The following is a 20053-nucleotide window of genomic DNA, read 5'->3' as shown; positions in this document are numbered from 1 at the left end:
AGAGCCTCGCAGAGCTGTGCATGCTGTGCCCTCCTCAAACAAATCCTGTCCCGAGTGACACATCCTTGCCTCAGACATCACCACACCCAACACCCTTGGTTACAATTGAGGAAACTGAGACTGAAAAGAGGGTGGGAGCTGACCAAGATCACACTGTCCCCAGATGGATTAGACTCAGGGCCCAGGAGAGTTTCTTTCATAAACAAGTGACCCAAACAGTAAGAATGACACAGTAGCTTTTTTTGGCGGCTGACCTCACGGAAAATGTTTCTATGGGTCAGGACCTCCTCTAGTTGCGCTCAGCCCTCTGGCTGTCAGAAATACTCCCATCCTGGCCTTAGGAGATCCCAGGCACTGGCAGGCAGACCTGGTTCATCAGGCGGTACAACTCAGCAGCAGAACACTGCCCTCCACCCCCGATCCTGCCTGGGCATCTTCATTCAGCAGACTCCATTTCTGAGGGCAGGCTCAGGGCCATAGGGCCCTCCGGAGGGCAGAGAGAGGAACCAAGTACCTTTCCCTCACCTGTAGAGCTGCAGGGTGTGGCTGTTGCCCTGGTGAGTGATCTGGTATTTTGGCAAGCCACAGTAGCGGTCCAGCTCAGTGTCATCCTTGTACCAGGTGACCTCCGGCTCTGGGTATCCTAAGAAGGAAGCAAGAGACTTTATTGTAGGAAGGACAGTTCCAAAACAGTGGAAGGAGAGAAAAGGATGCCATAGCTTTCCCAGACTACCTGAAGGACACCTGCCCCAGGTGTGCTGGAAGACCAGGGTCAGCATATGGTTCAGCATGCTTTTAGAAACCAGGCTCTGTCAAAGCTGAAAATTGTTTCCTTCAGCAGCTAGAAGGCAGATAGAGGAGAATCCTCCTAGCTTCTGTAGGAAGGGAAGCAAGGAGTTTCCAGAAAGCCTTGGCTGGTGGTAATTACCTTTCTTTCTGCGGTGACCCATTCTATGCCCTCAACTATAGGAACAATCCTATCCTCAGAGGTCTCCCTCCCAACAGCCCACCACAAACATCACTGCCAAGAGCCCTTCTTCCTTCACCCCAGGCCCCTGAGTTGTGGGTATTATTTGGATACCCAGCTAAAATATTCATCCATTCATTCATTCATCCATCATCTATCTATCCACCCATCCACACCTACTTACCCACCCGTTCACTATTTGTGACACCGATTGAGGTGTCTGTCTAGCCCCTCTTCTCCAGAAATTTTCAGCCCTATCTACAAGGAAGAGCTTCCAACTGTTTCAGTCACATATTCCTGCCTCCCTGGCCATAGCTGATTGGTCTAGAAGTGAAGGCATAGGGCAGCCATGTTTTGCCACATGGACTGAGAAGCAGACAAAGCTGGTCTGCCGTGAGACAGAAAAATTAAGTTGATATTCAGGATAGAATAAGAGATGGAAGGCAGAGAGAATCTCAACATTCTTCCAAATACCGATTCCTTTCCTTGCCTGAGCACAGCTGCATTCCTGCTTGTCAGATCCGTAAGAGGCCCTTCTAGACTTACAAATGAATTCTGCTTCATTTCTTAAGCTGGCTCCAGTTGATTTCATTACTCATTAGAAACTTTCAAACCACCAACACTTTCAGTTAGTAGTTGAGCACTTAGTCACTTAACTGTTTGAACCACCCAGGAACTCCTAACACAACATATTCACTCAAAAATACACCCACACACAATTAAGCACCTGCTGACTGCCAAGCTCAGATATGAGGACACAGAGCATGTAAGATCAAGTCTCTGCTCTCAGAGTACTTATTGTAAAATAGAAAAGGTAAGACATGTATGCACACAAGGTGGCAATGCACCTGCATCTGTCCACATGTGCTTGGTCTTCCCTACTGTCTATGGATAAACTGCCTCCACTCCCCTCTAAAGCTGCCCCTGTACTGGATCCCATCTCCACTTGCCTAATCAAGGACATCTCTCCAACAATTACCTGGATCTCTCCTGCATCATCAAACCTTTTCTCTCTATTATCTCATTCCCATCAGCATACAAGAAGCTGTACTGTCTCCCTTCTCTAAAAACAACTTCCTTTGACCCCACGTCCTTCTGCCCCATTTCTCTGCTCTCTCCTTTATAGAACAACTCACTGAAAGAGTTTTCTGTACTCACTGTCTTCACTTCCTCTCCTCCAATCAAGCTTTTGTCCCCACAACAGCTCCAGAATTGCTTCTGTCAAAGTCACTCATGACTTGCACATTGCCAAACCTAATGGATGACCTTTATGCCTCATCTATCCAATCTATCAGCCGCTCTGACCCCACTTCCTGAAGGTCTTTCCACTCCGCTTCCAGGATGCCTCTCCCTCCTGCTGTTCCTCCTACTTCACTGGCCCGTTTCCTCTACCTCATTCATCACCAAGACCAGTAAATGTTAGAATACTCCAGAGTTCAGGCCCAGAACCACTGTCCATTTTCTGTCCACACTCACAACTAGGGGATCTAATCTTGTCCCATAGCTTTTAAATATCTGAATGCTGATGGCTCCCAAATTCGTATCTCCAGCCCAGACCTCTCCCCAAACTACTAGTGCTTATTTTTTACTGCATCTGAATCTCTACTTGGAGATTTAATAGGAATCAAACTTAACATGTCCCAAGACAAACTCCCTATTTCCCTTTCCAACCCACCTCCCACATAACTCAGTAAATGGCAACTTCATCCTTCTAATTCAGCTAAGGCCAAAAACTCTAAAGTAATCCTTTTTTCCTTTCTTTTTCTCACATCTACTCCATCAGGCCATCCTATAAGGCTCTCCTTTCAGAATATATCCAGAATATGATCACTTCTTGCCACCATCACCAACCTGGTCCACATAAACATCATCTCAACCTCTGTTTCTGCAAAAACCTCCTCCCTGATCTTACTACTTCCATCCTTGCCCCTCTTCTGCCCATTTACAACACAACAGCCAGAGTGATTCTTTTCAAACAAAGTCAGGTCATGTAGTGCCTCTGCTCAAAACACCTCCAACCAGTTGTTATCAAGTCAACTCCGACTCACAGCAACCTCATGTGTGTCAGAGTACGACTGTACTCCATAAAGTTTTCAATGGCTGATTTTTCAGGAGTAGATTACCAGGACTTACTTCCGAGGCATCTCTGGGTGGATATGAACCTCTAACCTTTTGGTCGGCAGCCAAGTGCTTAACCGTCTCCAAAACACCTCAAGAACCAAAACCCATTGCCGTCGAGTTGATTCTGACTCATAGCAACCCTATAGGACAGAGAAGAACTGCCCCATCAGGTTTCCAAGGCTGTAAATCTTTACGGAAGCAGACTGCCACATCTTTCTCCTGCAGAGCAGCTGGTGGGTTCACAACGTCAACCTTCCAGTTAGCAGCTGAGCTCTTAACCACTGCACCACCAGGGCTTCTCACAAAACACCCCAGTGCCCTCCATTTCAACCAGGTCCACATGACCTGGTCCCCAGTACCTCTCTGGCCTCGTTTCCTACCACTCTCCCCCTTGCTTGCTGCACTCCAGGCCTGCAGTCCTGCTGATTCCTCCTCTAACACACCATGCAAGTGTTCAACTTTGATTCCCTCAGGTCTCTGTCCACCTATTACCTCCCTAGAGAGGCTTTCTGTACGACCCTTGATAAAACAGCAACTCTCCCTCCCTGGCACTTCTTATCCCTCTTCTCTGTTTATTTTTCTCCATAGAACACATCCCTATCCAACATATTGTACATTTATGAGCTTGTTATTTATTGTCTATCCTCTCCTACCCACCCCTCTATGGAAATATCAGATCCATGAGAGCAGAGACTTCTCTATGTTATTCACTGCTGTACCAGAAGTTTCTAGAGTAATGCCTTGTATGGAATCCAAACAAAAATCACTGCCACTGAGTCAACTCTGACTCACAGCGACCCTATAGGACACAGTAGAACTGACCCATAGGGTTTCTAAGGCTGTACATCTTTACGGAAGCAGATTGCCACATCTTGCTCCTGTGGAGCGGCTGGTAGGTTCAAACCACCAACCATCTGACTAGCAGCCAAGCGCTGTAACCACTGCACCACCAGGGCTCACTGTTGTATGGAATCAACACTCATTAAATCTTTTTAGATGAATAAATGAAGCAATACACAAGTGAAGTGCTCAACTGTGCAGGGAAGGGAGTGATCACCTCTGGCTGGGGAAACAGGAAAGGCTTTATGGCATGAGTGGCACTGGAACTGCGCCTTGAAGGAAATGTGGGTTTGGTGCCCCCCACCTCCCCTCCCTCACTCCAGCTCTAGCATCACCTGAACTTCCCCATCATGGCTCTAATCATGACACTGTAATTAGCTATTTCCATGCTTGTCCTCCCCTACTAGACTTATGTCCCACATGGGCAGGAATCACATCTTGTTCACTGCTATATCCCCACCACCTACCACAGTGCCTGGCACAAAGTAGGTACTTAGTAAAACTCTGTTGGATGAGTGAGTAAACGAGTGAGCGAATCAACAAACAAGCACGAGGTAGATGAGAAGCACATGCCTGATAAAGGAACAGCAATACAGAGGCGTGGGGGTGAAAGGAGAGGGCACATGGGGCACCTGTGTACAGAAGCAGGGAACAAGGGAGGCAAGGCTGCAGCTGGGTTGGCCAGGAACACACTCTGGGCAGCCCTAGCTGTAAAATGAGCACTGTGTTTCCACTGTGAGTTAAAGTCCCTGGTTACACCACTGTGCAGGTGGCCAGGGCCAGCACAGGTGTTGTCACCATCCCATGGGATGATCTCATCCCTATGAGGTCCCCGCCAGAGCCTCCCTGCCCATGAATGGCCAGCATGGCCTCAGTCTCCAGGGCATCTAAGTACAGGTAGGCTGGGGCCGGGCGCAGGGGTGGGCAAGGAGGCTTAGGGGCTGCTGAATGGACCTTACAGCCCCAAGCCTGGGCCTCACCCCTCACACCACCCACTGGTGCCTCTTCTCACCATAGGGCTCCATAGTAACAGTGGGCTTTAGAGGCACCTTTCTGGGGAGTATTGAGAACTATATTCTAAAGCACACAAAAGCAGGAGGGATCTTCCACTTGCAGCTGCACACACATGCACGCACACACACTCAGCCTGGCCAGGAGAGCTCCTAGTGGTACTAGGGTATGTGCCTTCCCTTCTCCTCATCACACCCTGAGTGAAAAGAATCCCCAGGGGACCTATGTCCCTTCTCCAAGCCCCCAAGGGCTTCCCTCACAGGCCAGCCAGCAGGGGCACTGGCACAGACGCCCACCAGGAAAGCATCACCTATGCCTGGCAGGGCCCTCGTGGGGCTGAGCTGTCGCAGCCTCCTTTAGGGAATGCTACAGACAGGATGGGAGAAGGAAAGGTAACTGTGGTAGCTCTCTCCCTACAAAGACAAGCCAGGATCACCAGGCCAGTGTCACATGGAGGCCAGTCTCAGCCATAGATTCATCCACTGTCCACATCTCAGGGCTGGGGAGACCCAATTTCTAATCCTATTTCCTTGGTACTCTGATACTTCTGAATCACCCCTCCCCACCTACAGGCACCGTCCCCCTGTCCTCCAGTCTATATTTTCTCCTTGTTAATTGGGGAAGACTTGCTTATGGTGTACTATAGTGATCATAAAGACCTCTTTCCTAATCAGCTACATAAAAATCTGGGAATTAAAGATTTTTTTATGTATGTAGGGTTGAGAAGGGGAAAGGAGAATGAGTTACAACAATGGACTAAGTATGGATGATGGAGAGAGAGAAGATAGTGTTGTAGAGATAAGCATGGTAGATGCTCATGAAGATTGTGGCCCTGGCTGGCCATCATGAGAAATGGGTATTATGGCATTGAGGGGTAGAAATTTTCACCTTTGGGTTGCACTTGAAACAGGGAAAAGCCTACTCCTACAGTAACATTGGGATTCATAGTCAATAAAATACCCAAGATTCTATAAGCCAGACTCCTGCGTGGTTTCTTCACATTGCTCTCAGAGTCTATGGCTCCAAAGGGCTGAAAGGAAGAAGGTGAGAAGGGGGAGCCATCCCTGATGCCTGGACCTTTCCTGTGTCCCCAGGCCTCCCCAACAGCTGCTGTTACCAAGGCACCAACACTGCCAACATGAGATGCAATGTGAAAGTGTAAAAGATACTGATTTTGTCATCAGAACAGTCAGAGTTCCCTTGGGTCAGTTGGCAATCATGTACTGAGTGTCTTCTGTGTGCCAGCTCCAGTGAGGCAAGAGGCATCAGGAGTGCTCCCTGTCCTCACAGATTACATGGCCTTATTGGAGAGACAGAAATGTAAATAAAGAAATGGTGCCATGGAGGATAGAGCAAGAGCTCTCCCTGGAAATGCTGGAGATGACCTCACAGAGGATAAGCCATTTGAACTGGCCCTTGAAAGAGGAGAAGGAATTTTCCAGGCAAAGAAGGAGTAGGCTTCTAGCTTAAAAAAGGCAGAAAAAATATGCTATTTTCACTCCCTCTCCAAAACCCACTAAAACTACACTAAGAAAAACCAACCAAACCCGTTGCCGTCAAGTTAACTGAGACTTATAGCGACTGACCCTATAGGACAGAGTAGAACTGCCCCATAGGGTTTCCCAAGAGCGGCTGGTGGATTCGAACTACCAATCTTTTGGTTAGCAGCTGAGCTCTTAACCACTGTACCACCAGAACTCCAAAACTACATTAAAGGGACTTTAAAAAAAAAAAAAAAAGATATAAGACCACAAAGACACAAGAACAGGCAAGGAGAGCAATAGGAACAACAAAATTGTGAAATTTGGGAAGCAGATAGACAAGTGGAAACTGACTTAGCAGACCCAAGGAAGCTTAACCCTAAGCTAGCAGTGGGGAAAACTGAGACTGACTCTTTTAATACCAGAAAATTCCCAAAAGGTATAAGAATTGGCAACCAGGTAGCTTTGGAACTGGGGGCAAAGGGAAGGAGGACTGGTTAAAGTTGCTTGAAAAGCAATTAGATCTCTTGATTTCCTCACTCACTCTATCCCACTTAGTGACTACTCAGTCCCCACCTGAGCCAAAGGTGAGGTTTATTATCTAGAAAGGCAAAACTGCGGACTAAGAATAAACCATCATAGCTGAAGGTATACCTACATATGGAAAACAGGAAAATGTAATAACAATACATAGAAAATAAATGCGTTATGTGGACAGCCCATCCCAATCTTCTAATCTGGGTGGCTCCCAAAAAACCTTTATCCTTCAGGCAAGATACTGGAAGAGTATTCACTAGGGAATCTAACTATATAAGAGGAAGAAACTAAAGAAAACTTACTTTGGCAGTTCCCAACAGTAGTCACCCAGATCACCCTACAGTGGAGATCCAACTTTTCAGGACCCTCCTATTTATTCAGAACTTCCAATCGCTTTTTAGTCTCCCACTCTTAACCATTATCTGACAGCAAGAATTCCTAGATATCTTAGGAAAGCCTGTAAATGGAAGATTAAGGAAAAAAAAATTTAAACAAAAAAGCAAATAGTAGGAAACACAAACTATGCAAGGAGAAGGAAACTTTTAGAAAACTACCACTAACAGATTCAGAGAGCTAAGAGAAGATGTTACATTCATGAAAAGAGCAGGATGCAATAGAAAAGGACAAAAAAAAAGAGCTCTTGGAAATTTTAAAAAATCAGTAGAAGAGTAGAAAGATAAAATTGAGGCAACTTCCCAGAAAGTAGAGCAAAAGGACAAAGAGATGAAAGGATAAGAAAATAAAACAACCAGTCCAGGGGAGCATACCCCAAATAACAAGAGTTCCAGAAGGTGAGAACAGAGAAAACGAGAGGAAGAAATCAACATCGAAATAATCTCAAATTTCCTAGAACTAAAAGCCATCACCAGACTGAAAGCACTCAAGCATGCCAAAGCTTGAAAAGACATCCATATCAAGATAAATCTTTACGCTGAATTGACAAATGTGTTATATATTTTTACAACAATAAAAAAAGATAAATCATTATGAAATTTCAGAATACTGGGGACAAAGAGGAGATTCTACATGCTTCCAGAGAGAAAAACTGGTCACATGTCTTCCCATTCTCAACAGCAACAATTGGAAGCAAGAAGACAAAGGAGCAATGTCTTCAAAGTTCTTAAGGAAAATTATTAGCAACTTAAAATTCTATACCCAACCTAACTCTCCATCAAGAAAGACATTTTTAGACACAAGGAGTCTAACAGGAGCTCCTGTGTACTCTTTCTAGGAAGCTACCACAACAAGAACGTAAACCAAAAAAGAGGAAAATGTGGAATAAAAAAAAAAGGAAATTCATCACAGGAGACAGGCAAAGGGACTCTACAGGATGATGATAAAGGGAGATCCTAGGTCGAAACTGTGCATCAGACACAGAGGGCAACTAAATCATATTGGAGCAGAGTGACTCAAAGGAGAGATTGGTCGACAGTTGTCATCACAATGTCCTCTGCTGTTCTACCAGCTTTAGGACCTGACGAAACTACTGGAGGATGTCTTTCAATGAAGCCAGGGAGTAAACTAAGAAAGATAAAGACATGAGATCCAGGAAACTGAATCAAATCCAGGAGTAAAGGAAAGGGAAAATCCAAGATAACAGCTGTGTATCAGGCCTTAAAGATCACCAGTTCAGGTAGAAGAAGAAGAAGAGATCTCCAAGAAAGAAGTCTCCAAGGAAAGTAAGTGATAGATTATTGATAACATTGATCTTTGGAAAAATATATTAGAAGACTTTTAGAAAGTATAAGAAAAATTATCAATAGGTATAAAAATGAAATAAATAAAAAAGTAAGGAAAGTATTAACTTTAGAAAAGGCATAAATAAGAAAGGAATATAATCATAATATACTACAATGTTTGGTTATAAATAATATTGGCATAGGCATAAGATAAACAATAAATATTGATTTAAGCAAAATTATGATGTAACTGTATTGAGAGGATACATGAGGAAAGGCAGAGAAAATGATGATATAAGAGAGCTAATTCCTTATCTACCATGACATGAAGATAATAGAGAATATCTAAAATTGAAGACTCAAAAGTTAGCAGTATTCACGTATTACTTAGCATTACGGAAATGTATACACCCCAGAAGAAAAAGGCTAAAAGTTGAAAACGGTTGCTTCTGGAAAGACAAATTGAAAGGAGTGGCAAACTGCTGTAATTTGATATCTGACTTTTGGTAAAATCTGAAGTCTTAAACTTTGCACATGTATTAATTTGATAAAACAAAATCTTCAAAAAGAATAAGCAAGGACTTCTAGATATAGAAAACAGCATATGCAAAAGCATGGAGCTGTGAAAGAGCTGATGTTTTCTAAAAACTATTGGTGTCACAATAACCTAGGAAATGTAAGCAGAGGCCAGCAATGCCAGATGCCACAGAGAGGAAAAGTAGTAACTCCTCCTCACCAGCTTTGTGGATGCTGGCAAGTCACCTAACCCCTCCCAGTTTCCTCTTCTGTAAAATTTAATTATAGCACTTACTTCATAGGGTTGTTGTAACAATTCAACGACAATGGAAACAGATGAACTTTGCAAGATGTAACATGCTGTACACAGGTAAGGGATGCAGGCATGCCCCTGTGTCCCCTGGAACAGAGAGTTCTCAGCCTGGAGCTCAGAGGGTTCTGGGTAAGGGTGAAAACTACCCATGGGAACCTAATACCCAGACAAGCTGTTTAGCTGGCTGGGGCAGACAAGTCCCCCACAATCAGGGAATGTCATTGCTAGAAGCCACCTAGAAGATTCTAATCCAACGCCCTTGGTTTACTGAAGAAACAGGCTCTCAGTGGGAACCTTAAGCTGGACTCCTTGACCTTGTGGTTGCAGAAGTGGGAGGGCAGGTACCCATGGATGTCTAAATCAGATCAGGTTGATACAACAACAGGAGGATCTGCCTGGAGGTCTGGGGGAAGAGCAATGCCTGGAGCCAGCTTCCCAGCACTCCCACCCTTCTATTACTCCCCCTCCAAGGAATATCACTCTGCTTCCTATTCTGCCAACTGGCTTCCTGTAGCTTTAAATCCCATTGTTGAACTCAGTGACATGCAAATAATGACAGTCTTAATTAACTTAGTACGAAGAAACTTACTATACGCCAGGTACTATTCCAAATATTTTGCATGTATCAACTCATTCAATCCTCAAAAAAACCCTATGAAATTAGTTGTTATTATCCCCACTTTACGGAGGAGGCAACTGAGGGACAAAGAGATTATGTAATTTGATATATGATTGGAAACGGGATGAGCCAGGCTTCCAAACCAGGCAGTCCAGCTCCAGAGTCTGTAGTCGTAATCACCACACTTTACTGCCTCTCAGGCTTGAGTCTCTCAAGCCTCAAACTACTCACCTGTAAACTGGGCCACTCAGGGAGATGGCCTCAAAGCTCTCTTTCAATGTGAGAACTTCTGTTCTCGGAACTAAGATTCATCAGATATGTATGTACACCCAAGGGTGAGGACTCTTTACTGAGAGCAGGTTTTGAAGAAGAGCAGGGTGTGTACGTGGCCCCAGAATGGGAGGAGAAAGGAAACCCAGCCCACACAGGGAGATTAAACTGAGGAGAAAGCTAAAAAAAGCAAATGTCAACTTGCACAGTTTTATGCACACAGCCAATTCCCACACCATGCCAGTTTCCACAGCCTCACTGGACTCTGCTCTGTGCAGAGGCCCTGGCGTGGAGCACACAGTCAGCCTCTTTACCTGTGACGATGCAGGTGAACCTGACGTCGCTGTCCTCGGACACAGCCCGGGACTTGAGCGTGGTCTCGAATAGCGGCTGAGTCTCCTCTGTTAGGTGAGCAATGATGGAGCAGAAGGTGGTCCTAGGAAAGGCAAAGCGCTATTCAGAGCAGCCCTTCCCAAAAATATACCACAGCCTGGCATTGTCCAAGGCAGCTTAAATCTGTACCTTTGCAACATCCATCCATCATCCCATGGCCATGGCCACAGTACCTGGGCAACTCTTTCTTCAAGGGAGTCTGGGCCTCTTGGCCAGATCACGCGCAGGGATGATGCCCAGGGGCTGAATGGAAGCCTGGTTTAGGCCCATTACAACAGGCAGGCTGCTGACCATGGGCCAAGCTCCTGAGCATGCCAGACCCCAGGACCAGGTATCTCTACCCCATCCCCACTGGGGGCCTTGCTTCACCCTCTACCTTTCATTTCCAAGGAAGCACGTGCATGGGGGAGACACACACATGGATAGACCAAACCTCAGGGTTGGAGCCCCCAGCACAGTAGAGCCTCCACTCATGCCAAAGAGGGAAAAGCTGGACAACCCTCAAGGATATACAAGTCCTAGGAGCTCAGGGACTTCTTCTGGAGCTTGGGCTCTGAAGAAAAACTCCCGCATTTGTGAGCACAGACCCACAGTAGACAAAGAATAAGTCAGCCAGCACTAAGGGCCTAGACCCAAAGGTGGACTCTTATTCCTAGGGATATCAGAAAGATATCAGAAAAGAGAGTCTCAAATGAAGTCTGACCCCAGTGGGCTCTGGACCTGCAGTAGAAAGCCAGCCGTGGCTCCCCTGCTCCATCTCTGAGTACCACAGGCTGCAGTGAATACATGACTGGCAGCTCCAGAACAAACCAGCAGGACTGCCAAACCACAAACAGGTCCACCCCACAAAAGCCAGGACGTTTATTTCCCTTGTGACAGTCCATCTCCCGACTATAGGTACATCTATCTGTGGGCTTCCTGAGCCCAGCACAAACTCACCAGAAATGCTCATTGTTTATAGTCTTTTCCTTCCCAGGCACAGGAAGCAAACCACCAGGCCAAACCCCTTCATGGGTCAGCAGAGACACAAGTGCATTCCCAGGCGTGAAGCGCAACCACATAGCCAGGTTGTGTGGTGCACACTCTGTGCTCCCCCTCCCCACACAGAAACCCAATGTGAGCAGCGGGGAGGACCATGAGGGGGCAAAGTGTAGAGAAGCAGGAGGAACTGTAGTGAGAAAACTGCCTTTCTCTGTGCCTCGAAGGAGGGGGTGGTCACCCAAAGGCAATGTGTATCTGTCCGTGACCTCTTCACTAGGTGGTAGAGTGAAACTTTGCCGAGCACAAGCAATCAGAACCGACAGCCTACACACTTGGGGGTGGGTTCCACATTCAATTTATCGTTTCTGTGGATAGCACTATAGACTTGAGTTTGAGGAAAAAGGTTGCATCCCAGGAAGTGTGTGGAATCAAATAAAACTTCTGGAATGATCGGGGCCCAGCCTTGGCTTCTCCATGGGAATGCAGATACCTGGGCATTCGGGGAGTTGACAGGAGCCCTCCCCACAAAGACTAGATGGAAAGGGGATCCCAGCCCCACACACTTGAACACTGGAGTTGGGTCTGCAGTTAGACTTCCATAAAACTTTGTGCAACATTCTCACGTAGGACTCATCTGTTCAATAAGCTTCCTTTCCTTTCCCTTTTAAACCACTCAGAAATAGAGGGTCCTTCAGAACATAGCTCTCAACTCCCTGAACACTCAGGAAGTAAAATTGAAAAATGCTTCTTGCTGCTATCATACTAACAGCAATTTCTGACTTTGGGGAATACCAAATCTCAACCAACAGTTTCTAGAGGAAACTGCCATGCTAAAAGGAATCTGACTTCTATGACTGCAACTAATTTAGAACATCCCTAACTATATCCTCCCTACATAATTTGAATCCTGCCTCACCCATGAACATGACCCTGAATCCAATATTCAGCTTAGGCTCTTAGGGATGAAGCCAATTAGGTAAATCTAAGAAAATCATTTCAGCTTCTGAGTGAGAAAACATTAGAGCTACACTTCAAGAAAATTTGCAGAGACAAGTGCTAGAAATTCAACAACAGATATTTATTTTATTTCTCTTTTTGAATAGGAAAAAACATGTATCTTTTCAAACTTTCCACAGTAGGTCCTAAGCTATATTATAAAAAAAAAAAAATTATGTTTTAAAATTGTAACTGACTGCTGCAACATGACTAGATGAAAGCCCCCCAGTGGAGTGGGTTTGGGATGCATTTGAGGGGACAGGGAGAGTCACTGCATACACTGTCAAGTTCCACTGAATGTCACACTGCTTCTCATTGCCACAAACTTCCTGTCCCCATCCTCCAAACCACACAGATGTGCAATGGCCTCTAAGTGTGTTGTGTCCAGTTCCCTGGAAAGCCAGGAAGTCTACACATCTGGAAATGGTCTCATCCCACCATGACACCTCTAGGTCCTGCCAACTCTGTGACCTCATAAGGATATCACAGCCTAACCACGTGTCTCTAAAGAACACCAGAATCCTTGGTTTTCATGGTGTTCAAAGGAACCCAACACTCCCTTTAGGTTTGGTTATTTACCTCGTTTTAAGAAATCCTCCAAGTCCTCTCTCTTTCAGCACTTACCATACTCTGCTTTGAATTAGCTGTGTATAACCTCTCATCCACCTCCTTCAGACTGTGAGACCCCAGAACAAAGGTTTCCCAGTGCTCTCCCTCATCAAATGGCCACATACTTGGTAGGTGCTAACAATGTCTGTAGACACCATTAGCTATTCGCAGACCAATTAGTTACTCAGAAACCTTTCTGTGTAAAGAAACTGTAGCCAACTCTCCCCAAATCTACCAGACTCTGGGCTAAGGCCCAAGTGGTGGGAAGTAGCCAGGAAATGTTCCCACTTTGATCATAACAGTTCAGCCAGGGGTAGAGAGCTGTCCCCAGCTCAGGAGGCAAGAGGACAGTCCTCAACCAGCAAACCCTGGCCATGGGTCTGCTCTGCCCCTGTGCTGGCTCTAGAGCAGATCCAGCTAGTGCAGAACATGTTAACATGGTGTTGCTTGACTTCACCAAGTTCACAGTTTGCAGGGGGATGAAGGAGCCAAAGGAAAGGAAAATTCAGAGAAAGAGATGGTAGAAGAAGAACTAAAGGAATTAAAGAAAAGATGTTTTAAAAGTTAGTGGCCATGGTTAGAAGATAGACAATAAGGTGTCAAACCTGGATATGTGGTTACAAAAACCATGGAAACCTAGGCTGGGGAAGAAGTGGGTCATGTGACCAGTGGCTCCCTGTTCTGTTCTCATGGTGTCTCTCCCTGGGGCAAAGAGATACTGTTGCAGGCATCTCAGGGACCCCAACCTTGTCTCTATTCCTGGGTCCCTGCGCCCCTTCCAAATGGCCCATGCAAACATCAGCCCTGGCCCCTGTGAGACCCATGCTCACGTGAGTACCCTCTCACAGCCTCCCCCACCCACCCTCCAGCCCTCCCCTCACCCCATGCAGCCTGGTTAGTGCACAAGCAGTCACCCAGAGGCCCAGACCCAAGAAAAAAAGCAGTCCGAGAAATGTAATGCAATGTGCGTTTACCTTCCAGAGCTGGGGTGAGACAACCGGTTGCTTGATAAGCTAAGCAAAAACAGCAAACGGAATCATTAGGCCGAAAAAGCAAGGAGAGGAGGCGGCGAAATCAACAACAGTTGCAAAGTATTAATCGGCCACCATCTGAGGCCCAGAGGCCTTTCTATTAAAAGGGACCAGCTGTCTTAGTTGGCCTGCTCCAGTTAGCAAGTGGCCTCACCACCAGACACCAATGTATCTGAAATCAAGAGCTCATTAGATGCAGCAGAGTCCAGGAAAATGGTTAGACAGGAGGGAGGTCCCTTGGGGCTGCGCATTGAGAAAGGTGTGCCCCAGGCACTTGGGTCACTGTCCCCAAGAGCAGGGCTGACAGTTACCTGGCACATTTCCCCACCCTACAGCACACTAGCAGGGGCAGCTCCTGCTTCAGCCCTGGGCCGTTTTGGGGAGAAGAGGCCCCAATCCTGGAAATCCCCTGGCCGGCCGGCTGGGAAGGAGACAGGTGGCTTGGAGAACACCCACCACTAATACATTAAAGTTCAGTTAAGAAAGCCATACAAGGCAAATTCGCTGGGAGAGTGAAGAAGAGAAAACAAAGCAGTTAATTCATCAGGAGCTGAGAGACATCCAGCTCAGTCAGACCAGCACAGAGCCCCTCTGCCTTGAGGCTCCATCATCCCTTCTGTCTGGGTAGGCTGGGAGCAGACACTAGCAGAGACCAGTGGGCCACTGGGGGGTGAGGACCCACACAGGATGGTCCCTTTGTGGAGATCCAGCCCACGTGGGATGAGCCAGCTTTGACACCCTCCCTCCACCTTTCCCAAACCAAATGTCTCCAGTAGGGCCCTAGACCCCAGCTCTTAGTGAGATCTCAAGGCCACCCTACCCGTACTCTCTCCCTTCAGCTGTCTCTACCTTGAGAAAAGTGCTCCCTTCGTTACCAGCAGCCCAGCCTGCTCAATGGCACTCCAGGCCTACATTTCAAACCATAAGAAAGCTCCCCTGAGGTCCTATCTCTTTCTAACCACAAAACCAAACTCACCCTCTTCCCCAAAACCTGGCTTCCCTTGCAGTCTTCCCTGGGTTTGTGGATACCACCAGCATTCTCCCAAACTACTAAACTCAAAACCTGCCATCTTGGACTCCTCGCTCTCCCTCATCCTCTAAATCCAGGCAGTCAACAATTCTTGGCCCTTTTCTGTCTATGCCTGCTGGTGTGCTCCTCATTCTTAGCTCCGTATTTGATGGCCACCTCAGCTCCCTTCTCCTTACCCCTCACATCATACCACTTCTCTGAACAAAATGCTACAATCCCCCCACTGTCTATTACATTGCATGTCAACTCTTTGGGTATTTAAGGCCCTCCCTGATCTGCTCATACCCCCATTACAACCATGGTTCCCTCTACTTCCCAGCACTCACGTTCCACTGCAGCCTGACTTGTCCCTGCACTGGCATGAACATGTCCACTCCCAGCCCTGGGACTTCACTTTTGTCCTCCCTATTGCAAAGCCATCCCTCCTTCCTTCTGCTCAACTAAATCCTGTCCACCCAGGCTTCAAATCTAGCTGGTTCATAGCTTTGGTAGCTAGCACAGTGCTAGGCATACAGTGGGTGTTCGCTGTTTTAGAGAAGGAAGAATGGGAGGAAGGGAGGGAGGGAGAGGGGGATGGAAGAGAAAGACATCTTTCAAACAGGAAGGGTCTTGCCCCCCAGAGGGAGCTGCTGCTCCAGAAAAGATGGAAAGAAGAGAGCAAGAGTGCAGCTGCCTTTGCTCAGAGCTTTAAAAACCCTCTGGAGGCTGCGTGGGCAGAACCTCCCATGGGTCCAAGGCACCAGCCAACTCCATCCTTTCCTGACCATGGAACTTCCTTTAGCCCCTCTCCTTAGAGCTGAGAGATTTCTACTTTGTTAGGTCCGGGTTTCTTCCTTGGGAAGGAGAGGGAGTGAGTCAGCTCTCTAATTTAGAGAGGAAAATGACAGATTTCACAGGTTCCACCTGCAAGTGGGCAAGGGACTGAGCTGAGATAGTGACCCTCCACCCCTCCAGCACACACACATTCTCCCTGCTGCTTTCTGGTCAGGATGCTCTGCTCCCTGGCCCTACTGTCCTCTTTCTCTAGGCTTCATGCTTGGTTGGCCAGGTCAGGACCTGCTTGTGCCCTGCTTCTGGGCCAGAGCTAGGCTCAGGGCTCCCACCCGGGCTGGGGTGAGGGGGGTTCCCCATTTACTGCCTCTGAGGAAGTCAGAATCAGAGACATCAAATGCTGGGGCAGAAAGGCCTTAAAGAGTTCCTAATGCCACCTTTATTTTACCGAATAGGAATACAGGACCAGGAAGGGCAGGGCTCCTCACATAAAGGAGAGCAGCAGGCCTAGGGTGGGGGCTAGGGACCAGGGCTAGCCATGGAAGCTGGGGACCTCCCACCCTCGACAGGCTTTCACCTATTCTGGGATGTAAAAGGACCTTGGGAAGTACTGGCCTGATGTTTCAGTTTCCCTGACCCCTCTATATGACCTGCCCAACCTGAGCAGAACAGCAGAGATTACAAAGTTATTTACAGGAACATCACAGGCTCTGCTGCTCCTCTGGTCTCACCTGGGCCAGGACCTCCAAGAAATGAGGGGACAGGAACTTCTGGAATGTCTGAGTGTCCCTCAGAAGCTAGTGGTTCCTTAACCCACCTTAACCCACTGTACCCGTCCATCTCGTAGGAGTGAAGCAGTAGAGGCTGGTGACCTAGGAGGCTGGGCCTACAATCTGGTGAAACTATCTGCCTGTCGAGCCTCTGACCCCAGCGGGTATTGGAGATATCCTTGAGCCAGTTTTGGACTATAGATTTCTCCAGAGACGGGGGTGGGGAGAGGGGGTCAGGACTCTGGGCCAAGGCTTCTGGTAGCCTGCCCCAAGCCAGCTGTCCATCAGCTCCCAGGGGCAGCCCATCCTCACAAGGGCCCACCAGAAGGATGCCTGAAGAGCTCCATGATAGATATGTATAGAGGTAGACCTGAAAAATGCTGGAGCCAAGAGTGAATGTAGACAGGGCTCACCTCTCAGTCCGGACCCTGGGAAGGTGAGGGCTCCTGAAAACACGGTGACTTTGATGTTCTATTAGCTAGGCTGGAGCTGGGGACAGCTAGGGATCTCTTCAAGGGACCCTCTTTCTCTTTCATCTCTTGGGGCTCTCACCATCCCCATGGGCAGTGGGGCTGTTCTGAGCAATAGTGGACTGTATGGTTGCCTCCTCCAACACAAGAGTCAGACTTGGCTAGACAACTGGGAGCTGTTCCTTTGACCCCCTCCCCAACACACAGCCCCATTCACATTCTCCCCTCTTTGGTCATAAGCTTTTCCTAGGAATCCAGCTCTTCTTGTCCTTCAGGACCTGTGAGGGTCAGTGGGCAGCTAACAGGAGCAGTAAAAAACTCTGCAAGGGCAAAACACAGTCCAGAGTACTGGGCTAGAAACCCCTCTCACCCACTGTCCCTGGCCTGCCCCCTCCAAAGGCTTGATGACAGTCTCTTTTTAAGAACATTCCCATTTAAGTCCAAGGGGGACTTAAGCCAGCCACTTCTATCCCACCTCTAGCTCTCAGGCTGGCACACTACTTTGCGCTCATCAGGTGTGTAATTAAGATTCATCTACCACACAACTGCTCAGACAGGCAGCCCCACTGTCTCCACTCTCCCAACAGCCTTTGTCCTAATAACCCAGACACTCTCCACTCCCTATTCAGCCCAGTTTTCAAGCCACCCTTCCATCCCTCTCTCTATTACTGCTATCTCCAAGAAGGGCTCTGCTTCCACCTCTTGTACTGAGAAAGACCAGACTCGGGAGGCAAAGCCCAGACAAGCCATTGAGATAAGCGTGAGACAAGTGTGAGGCCCCCAGAAAGGAGTGAGTGTCACCAAGGACTGGAAAAAATGTCCACACTTCATTCCAGTTTTTCCAGAGAGCCAGTGGTTATGAGGAAGGGGCATTCTTAATGTTGGCAGTCGGGGGCCATGTCAACTCTGACTCAGTCTAACACCAGCCCTCAGCCCTGCCTCAGACATGTGACACCATTTGACAAGTTTTATGCAGAAACCGGTTCCGGTTACATCTGAACTTTTCCAACTCCAAGGTCAACAGAACTCAGCCAATACATGAGGAAGTGCCCAGGACTTTTCCTGAATGTCCTTGATGCCTGTTTTTGAGCTGTTTTAGGAACAGAGGACAAGAGGTCCAGAGACAGCTTCTCAGAGGAGGGGCTGTTTTCTGCATAACCTAGAACAAATTCTGAAGGGATGAAACAATCACTATTCCAATAGCCAAACCATCACGTTTCCCTGTGGAAAATAGGCTCCAGAGTTAGAAGGAAAACTGAGCAGCCCAAAGGGGGCAGGAAGTGCCCATCTCCATGGCAACACTCATGTCTGGGGGCCTTTGAGTGCCTGTACACGTCTCTATTGTCTTATCTCTGTGTGTGTGCCTTTGTCTGAGCCTAGCTGCTAAAACAAAGCCTCCACACCTCTTCAAGCTCTTGGAAGAATAGCAAAGTGTTCATCAGTTAGATCCCTCCCTTGGCACCCCACTCCCCCGAATTGGGCAGGGCAATCGGTTCCCTCAGAGCCACAAGCTCTCAGTCCTGGACATCTCCAGACAAGGCCAACCAGCACCTCATCCCAACTCCCACAAGGGTTCTGAGGAAGACCAAAGTCCTGGTCCCAGAGGAGGAACCTTATTTGCATAGCTTTATTTCTTCTTGGTGAATCCGCTCCTACTCTGGGCTAACTAAGCAGCACCCCCCACCCCCGCCCCCTATGCCTCGCAGCTCCCCTGCCACCCCTCTCCCCCTCCCTTCCAGCCAGGAGGAATTTCAGCCACTCTGGGTTTCCTTATCACTAACTGTGGAATCCGAGTCCAGGGAGTAGCGGGGTGTGGGGTGAGGGGTGCCGATGGACAGGGGGAGAGGCAGGGAGACAAAGAGAATCTTCAGGCCCCAGTCTGTGAAATTATCCCCAAATCCAGCCTTTCTCCTCTTCTGAGCCTCGCTTTGCCAGAGGCCTGAGCCCAAGGGCCATGAGGGGTGGAGAGGAGCCGGGAGGGCCCGTGAGGCCATTCCGGCCTGGAACCAGGCCTCAGGCCTTGGGGCTCTGAGCTCGAGGGCGCAGGCCCGTCCAGGCCTCCAGAGACCCGCGGCGCCTCGGGCCAGCGCCTCGGGCCCCACTGGAGGGCCTTGCTAACGGCCTCGCCACCCGGCCAGGCCCCTCCGGCGCGACTCACCTGGTCTCGGGCCGCACGCTGAGCAGGTAGCTGCGGCTGGCCGGGCTGGGGGTCCACACTGGCCCGTCGTCCTCGCCGTCGCCCCCCGCCCCGGACCGGACGTCCGCGCCGCACTCGCGGCTCAGGGCCCTCCGCGATCCCATGGCGCTGCCCGCCCGCCAGGCCCCTGCCCGCCACTGGCTGCCGCTTGGGCCGAGGCTGACGCCCGCCCCTATTTATAGCCCAGCGGCCCAGCCGTCGTCACCTGCTGCTGTCCCTCCCCCGGTCTGGCTCGTGAGCGCGGCCGCCGAGGCGCCGGGGGGCGCCAGGCCGCGGGGGCCTGGCCTGCCTCGCCTGGCCTGCCCAGAGCTGCCGACCCCCGGATTCGTCCATTCATTCCAGCCGACCGACCGACGGCAAGGAGCTCCACGCCTGCTGCTGTCGGGCGCCGGGGCGGGAGGTGCCCTGTTCTTGAAAAGTAAACGCGGAAAGGCCCCCTCGAAGAGTTCCT

At 48.6% G+C, this 20053-nt stretch overlaps 1 protein-coding gene across 1 annotated transcript in view; it reads right to left on the bottom strand.

Annotated features, from left to right (window-relative positions):
• Positions 1 to 19706, bottom strand: part of ALPK3 (alpha kinase 3) — a 46747-nt gene extending 27041 nt beyond the window's left edge. The window contains exons 1-4 of the mRNA XM_004370812.1: positions 19564 to 19706; positions 14308 to 14346; positions 10669 to 10790; positions 526 to 643 (exon numbers count right to left, since the gene is read on the bottom strand). Coding sequence (XP_004370869.1) covers positions 526 to 643; positions 10669 to 10790; positions 14308 to 14346; positions 19564 to 19706 — 422 coding nt within the window. The remainder of the gene's footprint in view (positions 1 to 525; positions 644 to 10668; positions 10791 to 14307; positions 14347 to 19563) is intronic.
• Positions 19707 to 20053: the final 347 nt, after the last annotated feature.

Source organism: Trichechus manatus, unplaced genomic scaffold (assembly GCF_000243295.1).
Source record: "Trichechus manatus latirostris isolate Lorelei unplaced genomic scaffold, TriManLat1.0 scaffold00009, whole genome shotgun sequence".
Classification (NCBI taxonomy): domain Eukaryota; kingdom Metazoa; phylum Chordata; class Mammalia; order Sirenia; family Trichechidae; genus Trichechus; species Trichechus manatus.
Note: the sequence above shows the minus strand (reverse complement) of the source record. Positions and strands in the feature narration are given on the sequence as shown.